The sequence below is a fragment of the Lates calcarifer genome, linkage group LG5 (assembly GCF_001640805.2).
Source record: "Lates calcarifer isolate ASB-BC8 linkage group LG5, TLL_Latcal_v3, whole genome shotgun sequence".
NCBI classification, from domain to species: domain Eukaryota; kingdom Metazoa; phylum Chordata; class Actinopteri; family Centropomidae; genus Lates; species Lates calcarifer.
Genome location: NC_066837.1, coordinates 15,392,281 through 15,404,506, shown reverse-complemented (window position 1 = coordinate 15,404,506; position 12,226 = coordinate 15,392,281). Strand labels below are relative to the sequence as shown.

The 12,226-nt window shown below is 37.9% G+C and overlaps 1 protein-coding gene across 10 annotated transcripts in view; it reads right to left on the bottom strand.

Moving 5' to 3' along the window:
* Positions 1-6,163: 6,163 nt before the first annotated feature.
* The window catches only part of camk2d2 (calcium/calmodulin-dependent protein kinase (CaM kinase) II delta 2), a 32,958-nt gene continuing 26,895 nt past the window's right edge, over positions 6,164-12,226 (bottom strand). For 4 of the 10 annotated variants that reach the window (XM_051070648.1, XM_051070650.1, XM_018695808.2 and 1 more), the window contains 6 exons: positions 11,626-11,670; positions 11,101-11,149; positions 9,971-9,991; positions 9,500-9,575; positions 9,288-9,382; positions 7,073-7,747 (listed from right to left, as the gene is read on the bottom strand). In XM_051070648.1, coding sequence (XP_050926605.1) covers positions 7,515-7,747; positions 9,288-9,382; positions 9,500-9,575; positions 9,971-9,991; positions 11,101-11,149; positions 11,626-11,670 — 519 coding nt within the window. In that variant the 3' untranslated portion in view covers positions 7,073-7,514. Of the gene's footprint in view, positions 6,213-7,072; positions 7,748-9,287; positions 9,383-9,499; positions 9,576-9,970; positions 9,992-10,493; positions 10,593-11,100; positions 11,150-11,625; positions 11,671-12,226 lie in introns of those variants that run through there. The other 6 variants (XM_051070649.1, XM_051070651.1, XM_018695810.2 and 3 more) reach the window with 3 other exon arrangements.

Genomic DNA, 12,226 nt, shown 5'->3' with positions numbered 1-12,226 from the left:
CCAATGTCAGGGGCCTCCCCCAGCAGGTTAATGTTTGTTGGGTCAAATTCCCAAGATCCCAATCTGACCCAGCATTGTGCCAGCATTATGACCAGTGGTCACAATGTTATGGCTGATTGGTGTATATGCCTACCTGATACACTGTATGTAATAGGGATTTTAATAGCTGTGTCCTACCTATGGTGCTTGTGTAGTAAATTGTTTCATGAACAGGTACCAAGTCTTGGCTTTTTGTTTTCATAATGAAATCATTCTAAATTAAATGAAGACTGTTTTCTCCTTTTAATGCCACCAGGCACTAGGTTATATAAGTGGTTTTAGCAGGAAAGAGCTCCCTCATGTGGTAGAGAGAGAGACTGTCAAAGAAGATGGAACTGTGGTCAGGAGGTTTGTGAGTGCTGGAGTGTACCTGTTTGTTTGTGCATGTGTGTGAGACTGCTTGTGTTTTGTGAGTGTGAATTTTAATAGTGACAGTTGTGCTGTGGTTTTATTAGTTAGTCAGGTAGCATACTATGAAATGTTTTGCATTCTTAATTGATCAAAGAGCGATAACACAATGACATTGTTAACTTTGTTAACTTTGTCAGTGGAGAGATAGCATTTTCCAAATCTAGTATCTGTTATACTATGTTTAAATGTGAGAAATAAAACACTTGGTCCCTTGTTGTCCCATGCATGCAGTTATAAATACTATTATCACAGTATGTAGTGGAACAATTTAGCAGCTTGCATCCCAGTGTGTCACACTGCCAACATTATGGTGTGGTTCAGTTTATGATTACTTAAATCATAGTTTTATTCTACTAACTATATTTCACTAATCCTGTGCATTATTATGTATTGTGACTCCTTAAGCCCCCCAGAGAGGACAAGCAAAAGCAACCATGCTGTAGGTGCCAGATAGCCCAAAGTATTTGCGTAATTAAGAAGCTAAACAGGAGACAGTGCAATACAATATTGTGTTCAATAAGTTCTGGCTCAGTGGTAGTACTTTGCTATCAAGAAGGTTTATAAACACTTTCAATAACAGGTTTACACTCAGATGTACACCAGTCAAAGGAAAATTTTGGATAAATAAGTGGAGAGACATAAATGCAGATTCTTCCATGTAGGTCACAGGCCCATGAAAATGATATAAATCATATGCTATAGCCTTTACAGTCACCAGATCTCATCCCAGTTGAGCACGTCAGACAGTGCTCTCCATAATCATCAATATGTAGTAGCCTCTTTTTTAATGTTTTTTTTAACATAATCTTTAGTTTTCTAAAGCTAGAATTGGCTATGAGTTGCTCTGCATAACATCACAACCGCATGCTGAATTAACAAAGCATAATATAAATTGTGGGTGTTTTAAATAAGATCTCTTCTAACTGTAGCAACATCTGTTCCTCCAAATTAATTTCCACAGAGTCACAGGTGCATTTTTTGAGGGTGTTGACCTGTCTTCCTCTGTTTGTTTCCACTCCCTCCCTGCTCCATCTCTAGGGCTCACATGCGTAAAGGTCGCACCCTCAGACGAACAGTGGTGAGGGGAGGTGGGCAGCGCAAACAAGTTCTTCTAGAGCAAGTGGACAGTCCCAGAAAAGGGTCAAAACCACATGATCTCCGGCAGCATCTCCACCAGCTCTTTCACCGTTACTACGAAGACGAGGAGGAGGACAATGATGAGGACGAAGAGGAGGAGGAAGAGTAGAAAATGTAACACTACCCCCCCCCAACTCCCTGGCTCTGCCCATGCTAAAGTCCCCCCTAATCCTATGCATTAGCCAACTGCAATCCTAGTGTGCACCACAGCACCTCAAAGCTACCACAGTCTTCCCATTTAAGTCGTGGAGGATGACATTTTGTTCACAATTTGAAGTTTTCTTCCCTGGCTGGTATTATGTATTCATGATTTTCTTTTCATATTCTGATGTTGTTTTGCCTTTTTGTGACCAAAGAAAGCCTTCTGTTTTTTTCCTAATTATTTTAACTTCCCATGTCAGAATTGTCTTTGATATTTTTGTCCTGATACTGTGGTAGAGCAACACAAAAAAAAAACAAAAAAACAAACAGTGGAATACTATTCACATCAACTGACTCACAAACCTCTTGAAGGTACAGAACACTTTACCTGCAAAATACTGGTACTACTCTCTGAGTAGGTGCTTGGACTGAAAGACAATATGTCACTGCACTGCCTCTCACAACCAGAGTTTCTCAGATATTCCCAACTGAAAAGCTGTCTCACTCACTTCATTAGCCTCTTCGCTCTTTTGATTCAGGTGGTAAAGATGTCACACAGAGAAAACCAGACTGTATCAACACTGAATTAACTGCTGCTGCTGTTTTTTGTGTAGGCTATGTGTAATCTGTCATTGGGAATTATATATTATCTATAATCTAGACATTACTGACATCTGTAGCCTAGAAATTTATAATCACTCATGTGAAGTAGAGCAGGCATGACTAATCAACATCTGTCATTATGATCCCAGCTTTGACTGCTTTGTAGTTCTATGATTGCTCCTATGCCTCTCTTTCCCTTCTCTGTGTGTCTTTCTTTCTGTGTTGTTATGTTTTATTCTAATTGTTTTTTGTTTTTGTTTTTTGTTTTTTGTTTTGGCTTTTTCTCTTAAATTTTAAATTGTCTTGACTTGTATTGAATGGCTGGTGAATGTGTGAGTGGAGTTGTACCGTAGCTCCTGTATGTTTGAGTTTGTCCATGCATGTGTTGAGTTAAATACTGCACTGATAGCTGGTTTGAAAAGGGTATTTTAGCTGATTTTTAATTCTGATGTTTTAGAGTTTGTTTTTTTTTTTCTGAGTTTAGCTCACCAGTTAATATAGAGAACTTATTTAATCTTTAGTTTGATTAAATTTGCCACCTGTGAATAAGATCATGAAAGCTCTTTTAGAGACACTTGTCTGCTATAACATATGTGGTAAGGTGATCGGGTGTTTCTGCTTTATTTCATGTTAAAATTTATAAGTTTATATTTTGAACCAGAAAGTGGTGGACCAGGCATTGGCAGTTGTGTTGTGTGTGTTTGTGAATGAATGAGTCCGTGTGTATAGTAAGAGTTTTGCTAGTTTCTCTCAGCAAAGAAAAAAAATGTTTATTTTACACAAACCGCATTTGCACTCCTGAATGTCAGGAGGGAACACCTCCTTGCTTTTTGTGCACAGGATATGAGGTACAGTATATCTTAGTCACAGGGATAGTCTCAGACAGATGATAAATACAAGATAATGATATACCAGACACACACGTAATGAGGCAGGTTGAGAGCTTAAATATACCATTATTCACAGCTCTAAGTATCGCTACTGTATGTATCTACAACATGTAATGTATTTATTTCACTATCACTGTTTACTTTGTGATTTAGAAAAATGTAAAATGCAAACTAGTGGAAGTTCACTGACAGGTATGCTTTTAATTTGAAGAATCAGCATCCCTTTTCTGTGATAATGACAGTTATATACATATACAATGCATATATAGATATCTATGAGGGCATGTATTACTGTATCAAAATTCAAAAAGACAAAAATAAAACGGCTGCAGTGTCTATGGCTGATAGAGAATAAAAGTCTACAAATGTAAAGTCCCTGTATCTTGTTTTATTTTGTGAATTTGTCTGTGCACAATTGTTTTCTCACTAACATTTTCATACAATACCATCTGTACTCTGCACTGACATCACCTCAGCACTCCACAAAAGTACTGTGGCAAAACCACATCTGTACAGTATATGTTTAATCTTTAATCATCAACAAACTGCTGCTCTGTCAGCTCACATATGAGAAGCAGGACAGGTCTTATCTGTCTTGTCCTAATGACTGAACAGACCTGGTGCTTCCTCTTGCTGGGTGCCAGGTGTAGTGCAATAGTGAACTCAGCAGCAACTCCTTGTTAACATTAGAGTGAAAAGTGAAATAGAATTATGACATGTTTATTATGCATGATTGAATATTTATGTATGATGATGATGATTTTACCATGTGTGAAAATCAAATTTGTCTTTAGCTACTATGTTGCCTCATCTTATTAACTGTGCTAAAACACTTTTTACACACATTTTACATGAGAGTGTGAGGTAAAGACACAGTTGTCAATAGTGTAAGTTAGTTTTACTGTTGTTACAGATAAGCATATTCTACATCCTGTAGGTCACGCTTTATCCACAAGATGTCGCCATTAAGTTAGAAAATAAAGTGAAAGTTAAGCGTATCAGCTGAGACCAACCGCTGTCCAGTCTTTGTGCTGAACTCTTTAAATGTTTTTGTTTAGGTACAATTTCTGTGTTTATTGTAAAGATCGTAATTACTGTTACTGATCGGTCAAATATACTAAAATAGGTCACTGTAATTACAAATTGCCCAAATGATTAGTGATGTAATAAGTGATGTAATGAAAGTTAAAGTGGTTTAAGTTTCACCTGTATATTCCTTTTAGATGAACATATCATGCATGCATGTATATCCAAAAACTGTATACGTATGGGGCAAAGTTCACAATGAAATGTTTCAATTAACTAAATATCTAACACACACAACAGGAGCTCCTCTCCATGCACAGATTAGGGCAATAATGACCAACCAACAACACAAAACAAGTTCAAACTCATTCATTATCACACCTTTTAGCTGATTTATTTATTTCTTAAACATGTTAAGCCATCCATTGCCGTGCTGGCAACAGGTACACACCATACAAGGAGTGGTGCATTGCATTGACATCATACGTTTCGTCAAAAGAAATTAATATCATATTTTCCCCTTAAAAAAGAAGAGACAAACCAATTGAAAAGAGCAAACAGTAAGGATGAGAGAGACACTGGCATTGTCCTGCAGTGGTAAGGAGACCACTGGCTGGTAGAAGCACTGATCGTCAAGGAAGACATCCCAACATGTATTACAGTCCAACTCTCATTTGACTCCCTCTTTCACTGTCCTCTCACCATACTCTTGTATGACTGCAATCCAATGCTTTTACGACGCTTCCAGACTTATTGGCCCAACCATCAGGTTGACACTTCAACTGACTAAAGATAGAGACTATAGTGCCTTTGCTCCATCTTCATCATCTCCACCTTCTCTGTGCAACTGGCAAAGTAACACACTGGAAATGACAAGAATAAAATGAGAACAGAAACCCTACATACAGTCATACAGTACAAGTACAAACAGTATGAAAAATGAGCTTATTTTCTTCTCATTTTTATACAAAATGTAAGGGGTGCTTCTGCAACCAGGAGTTTATTTTTCCTCCTCTGAGATATGAGGTTTTGATATTTATTCTGGATGTCAACCATAACTGTTATTGTTTTTACAGCAGTTCCATGATATTAGAGGACATTAGAAACATCTGGGACAGGACTGATGCACAACATTAACAAATGCAAACAAACAAGTCAGTGATTCACAAATCAAACAGAAGATATTATAGTTTCATATGATCTTACTCACAATACCCCCCCCATGCACTACACAATAGGCTTGAATTTTCATATATTACATATATGCTACATTCTCTTATTTCTTATTTCACTGATATAAAGGCAAACATACCTCAATGCAAAGTGTAAGCTGCTCTGCTTTTCTTTACATTTAAATTAGTATTATAGGTTGAAATCGGACAATTCAAACAGTATGACTTAGCTCATAGCAAACATAAATGTAGCTCATAAACTGGATTTTACGTAAACTCTTAATTCCTCTGATAGCAAGAATAGCAATTTCAATGTGGTTTTTGTTTTTATCAACAATCACAATGTATATACATCACCAGAACTAAAGCAAGCTCAATTTTAACATTCTGATCTTCCAAATGTTTTTGTATTGCACACACATAAATACACATAAAAATACAGAACAAATTTTTGGGAGAGGTTACAGTAGTAGATTTTTAAACATCTCTATTTTATATTTAAAATGCATACCAAAACATCTTAAAAAACAAACAGAAAAAAAATGTTGTCAATATGCTTGTTTCATAATGTCCAAATACGGTGTGCAGCCACCCGATGGTGGTTTCGAATGATGTCCATTAATAAAATGCCATAACAGTAAATGTATTAATACTTGTGTCCTGTGCGATGTCATGTCCTTATAGAAGGGTCAAAGGTCAGAGAGCAGTCATGGGTTGGCTAGTTGACTGCCCTACTAGATTTGCTGATGGATTTTTTTTTTTCTTTTTTGACCACATATTGATATTCCATTAACTGCAACAAGAGGGAGAGAGAACATAAGTGTGCAACTATACAGAGCAATGAAAATGTTTCCTGTATTGAGAAATAATCAGACAGCAAACAACAGGATTAAAAAGCAAGAAAAGCACAGGCGTGATTACAAACATTAAAAGGCTCTACCACAATACCAATGTGCATGTTTGCACTGGGAATGGCCCCTACACACCTGTGGCCCACCCACAGGTGTTTATCTATTTAACCTAATTAGTCCTCATGCCGGAAATGTGTGAGTGTGTGCAGGTCGTGCTTGACTGACATCTCACGTACTCTCCTGTCACTTTCCTTGAACTGATTAAGGTAGGACAACATAAACTGTTATGATTCATATTTGTTTGTCAGGTTTGGTGACCTCCATCCAACATTTACTCTGATGGAAGTCTAGTTTTACTATAAAGTGAAAGGACAAGGGTGAGCAGAGCCTGTAACTGGAGTACAGCTGTCATTTAAGTGAATAGGTTACACCTATTCTTTTCCTGCCATGACAAGTCTAAGAGAAAAAGGCCTGTTCAGCCTGCTACTTGTTGTGGTATGTTAAAGAATAAATGATTGAGCTTAAGAAAAACAGGGCTCTTAAATACACACACACACCTTTGAAATGAATGGTGAACTGACTAAACTTGTCACAGTCAATAGAGAATCACAATCAAAGCTCACTGACCATAACTAAACACATTAGGTCGGTAAAGCTTTGTATTTCTCCACATGTTGTGTGCTTACTTATCTCATCAGTTTGCAGGGTGGTGTCATTTTTTAGCCTTTCTAAAGCAAATGCATTATAATATACATGCAGCCAGTAACATAAAAAAATCAGCTGGAGACAGTTTTTCAGCCAACTCACAAGTTTTGGTGTTTGCATTAGTTTATGCTAGCTACCTACAGTTGATAAAATACGCTATTGATAATAATTATTCTAGCTGACAAAATCTTTGGTTGTCCACTAGGAATGAAAAGTAAAACTAAATCTTCTCCATTTGAAATTATGACCTGCATTATGTGCAGTACCAGAATGGAAAGCGTGACAGGTGCAGCAACAGTAGCTAAGGTGGGTGGGACTTAGTGAATGGTCATCCCTTTCACCTCCCTCTTAGAGTAACTTATAGGCTGAAAAGCAATAGCCTTCCTCACTGCCATCCAACAGTGACCACACCCTAGAGCACACTTTTACATCACTATAGCAAGGTGAGATTAACCACTGGAACTCAGCAAAAAAGGACTTTGAGCTGCTGTTTAGTTTATCTTTAATCAAGATTTCTGCTGTGTGTTTCTTGCTGTCTCTTACTGGGAGGGGATGCTGGGTGAGCCGGAGCGGTGGAAGTGGATGTTCTGCCACTTGCCATCACGGCGATGCCACACACGGGTCTCCTCAGACTGCATGGTGCGGGGCATGCCACTGCTATCCATGTACTGGGTCAGTCGAATATAGGCAATACACGCTGCGTTTTCCCCAATTAGGTGCACGTGTGGATTCAAGAGGATGGTGTGCACCGGCTTATTCCCTTTGGACAGGGCTGGAAATGAGACAAAGTGGCTGATTACAATGCGATGACATATGACTACATGAGCATCACACTTTACCTGAATATAATAAATATAATTTTCTCATGCTGGGTAAGAACTGTTGAACATAAGCTACATGTTATGAAAATCTACGCTTGGCTGTACAAAAACAAAACAGTGATCCTACCTTAGAAGGAATAGGTCGACTAACTGATATGAAAACAAGAGGAACAAGAATCTCTGTATGTTGATGTTGGATAGTGGACAAGCACAGGCTTGCCAAGTGATTGAGGTTTCTGGGACATATCTGGTTTATTTGAACTATTTTTACAGAGACTGAGGACATTCTGCCATTTATAGCAGTCATTATTCATTAGTGATTTTTTGCTCCAAGGTTAGTCCATAATCACAGCCATGCCCTTGTAGTGTATCAACAAACACAAACTGTAAACTGATAGGGCTGACTATTGATACAGAACAAACAATTTAGCCCATATCCACTAATGCAAAATGTGTACTCTCTTTCATACAAACAGCATGCTCAATACCCCTTCTGCTGTTCTGGGGACCTTCCTTATTTTCAAAATATGTATATCTTTATTGTTTTTACCCAACCAATTAATCTGAAGGAATGAAACACATTTCTGTGTGCTTTTATTCCTCTCTGTACATCATGTGCCTGTTTCCAAATCTAGCTCTACCTCACTTGCCCACTAGGGCACAGTTATCACAGTGAATTTCCTGCACACCTGGTTCAAATCAAGTGATTGCACATGCAACGTGCCTCCACAGCTGTTGCTCATTGAATCACCTATATATATGGCTCTTGTAAAAGGGAAGTTGCTTTGTGTGTGTTATTTGAGTCACATTGTTACAATATGTTGTTCATATTCTGTCTACTGTGGGAATTCTACATTGTGGGACAAAATCAGTGATTTTAGTAGGTTTAGTAACGGCTGGCTTCTGCAATATACTTCATTATGTTTTTTGGTGACCATGCTACATACTCAAAATATGGTGACAATTGATACACGTGTATTTTTGGTTCCAAAGTTGCAATTTTTGACAGGTTGCCTGGACATTAAATCAAACAAACAAGTTTTCCCCACTGAGAATCAAAAAGGTGACATTTTCCTACTGTGAGCAAACAACTATAAAAGTCAGAAAATCATGTCAATATAAGCAAGCAAGTTAACAAGAAATTTATTAAAAATCTCCAGAGCATCTGGAAAACCTCAACAAGTTGAAGTGAATGAACATCACACAACCTCTAATTCTTCCAGGGGCCAAATGATCTTTTTGAGCATCTATTTTGGGTGCAGAGCCAGCTGGCAACATGCACCTTTTGGAGGAACCCCAAATCAACCCCAGACTCACAGCTGCTACATCTAAACTGTTCTGAACAACAGTGGATTAAGCAAACATTTGACATTGTGAAAAAAATCTCTTTCAATTTTTGGATTCTGTCAGCAATCTACCCGCAACTGTGCTGATGATGCTGATAAAATTAGTTTTTTGACAAAGTCATGATTTAATGTTTTTTGAACTCACCATTCTCAAAGTAAAAGCGATGGAAGTCATGTCCTTCCACCAGATTGCCCAAGGCTTCAGGCTCAAAGGAAGTCAGACCAGGATCACAAATCTTCCTGTAACACCAAAAAAAAAAAAAAAAAAAAAAAAGAAGATAATAATCCGCAAAGGAAATAAGCAAATCAGTATCCAGTTAGATGTTCCAATATAAACACAGAAAGAAAGAAACTTACGCATATGCCTCAAAGTCTCCATTGTTGATAGACTCAATCAACTGCTCAGTAACTTTTATTATCTCCTGTTTGCGAGCTACAACACAAAATCACAGAACATCATCAGCAATACAAACACAGGCACAATGTAAAAACTGATAGTAGTTGACTGTATTTCAGGCAAATGTAGGTCTGAGTGCAGATAAACAAAATCTGACATCAAACCAGCTTCAAATGGGTTCTAGTCTACGAATTAGCAGGATTTCAAAGTTATTAGAAATGGAAGGCGCTCAGAAAAGTACTTCACAAAATTATTTCATGTTCTGTGTAGCAAAACAACAAGAAAGCCTCCCATGACTAATAGTGATATCAGGCAGGAAAATGCAGGATGACACGATTCCTTTCACCCAACAAAGCTCAAAAGACAAACCAATGCTCAGATGCAAGTATTTTCTACAAAAGCAGTTTTAACTAAGTAATGTTGACAGTTACCTTTATTGTTATTGGTGCAGGCTGGGGGATATTAAAAAAATACTTAATTTGTGCAACAAAAAGACATATTAAATAATAAAAAAAAAATACTGTATATCAATTAGTCCTTCACAGACAAACTACAATGCCGAGCATCTACATGAGTGTGTATGTGAGTCAGCTTTATACTGTGTGAGTCAATGTTTGGATAAACCAGAACAGAAGGAAAATGGAGGAGTGAGAAGAGCATCTATATCCACAAGACACAAATATACAACAGGGGGGAGCATCCTCAATTCAAATACAGTGGAACAGAGGTAATACAGGGCTCAAAAACAAAGTTTTTTTTCACTGGGGGAGATGTAGTCAATGCAACACAAGGGGCAATAATTTCAAATATTCAGTAATCTAAATCAGGGAAATCATTTGAACAGTAAGGATTTGAGTCACTTTACATGTCAAGAGCAGTTTCCTCTGGTGATGACTGACTAGGTAATAGGATGGGAACAAAAGGGGGAATTTCCCTTACTGTGGAGGGACTTACTCTGAACTGAGGAGGTGGGAGTCTGTCTTGAGTCAGACATCTGTGAGGAACGGCTCTTAGAGCTCAACATACCGCTCACTAAGCTGCCCAGACGAAGGGCTGTCAAGTGTGTGTGTTGGTTAGGGGATATAACAGAAATAAGGGTTGTTTATGGCATACATATATATGTATGAGCAAAGGCACGATAGAAATTATGGGGAAAGAGTGGATATTTTCAACAAAACATAAAAAAAGAAGGGAAGAAAATAGAGAGGAGACATTTAGTAACATCGAAAACAAGAAGGAATGCAAATTAAAAAGAAGACGCAGGCATTATTGACAAATTTCAGCATCAACCCCAGATATAAAATGGGAGAAACTTGAGGATGTGAGGGAGGATCGGACAAAAAAAGAACAGGGCGGACTGCATTTTGCAAGAAGAGTTGACAGCCGGAGGGGGGTTGCAGTGGTTACATTGCTGTGCATTTTAACTGAGTTACAAAACAGGGTGAAGAAAAACATACAAAGGCGTGATAAGTCTGATTGGAAGTGGTGAGGACCAACGTGTACACTGTATGTGTATATGTATATGTATGTAAAGAAAAACAGGCCACACACGTTTCCCTACCTTTTACATCTTCATCCTCTATGGTAGTGTTGGCACTCTCAATAGACTCCTGAAGAATGACAACATTCACATTTTAATACTTGTATGTATTGATGATGATATACTGCAATGTATGTTTAGAATATCAATGATTGTTGGAATACAATAGTCTCTAATAAAATACTCTTTCAAGGTCAGATTTTGCAATACTAATAAAGCCCTGTAGCTCTTTATTTTTTCTATAGCAATATAGCTGACAACAAATACGAGGATGGAGAGGAGGAATGACATAGGACTAAGATCTGGGCTTAAACCAGGGATGTTTCAATTACATGGTTAGGGTCTTAAACCCCTTAGCCACCAGGATTCCCCCGATGAACATAATTTATTAACATTCGGTTATATAACAGATAAGAGCTGTTATTGATGGGGGGAGATACTGTTGTTATTAAGTTTACTGTGAAAATACAGGAGCCTAAGATACAGGAACAAACGGCCTGAATGTCAATAAATGCAGCGTGAAAATGGTGTTTTTTGTTGCAATACCTTGTTTCCATCCACTGGATTGTGAATCACAGTTGTCTGTGGTTCCTGAGGGGAACAAATGATAGAGAACTTGTGGGAAGAAATAACCACAGAAAACCAAGAAAAACGTATGATGGCACAGAAACTGGTAAAGCATATGTGTATTTTGTGTATTATTTTTTGTGTATTGAGAAGGTGGTCTGCCACTTATTTTGATGTCATTTTTATCTATCTATTTATACATTTAGGCACCTATCTATCATTTATCTGACCTTAAATAAAAAATAAACCCTCTGTTGCCTGTGCCCACTTGTATTTCTTTCTTCATTCTCTTATCTCCCTTCCTGCATGACATTGTTGGTAAATGTCTGCTTTTCTCTTATCAGCCCTCACCAGTGTCCTGCCTCTGTAATCAGATGTCTGGGCTTTTGTGGAATCGATCCTGATGACCAGCTCAGTCCTTCTAATCACTCACCCAGATTACACTAGATTATAACATCAGCAGCCTGTGTGTGTGTGTGTGTGTGTTGTGTGTGTGTGTGTGTGTGTGTACGTGTGTGATGATGGAGAGAGAAAGGAGGATAGAGAGAGAACGAGATGTCATGTGCCTGTGTTCATGCGT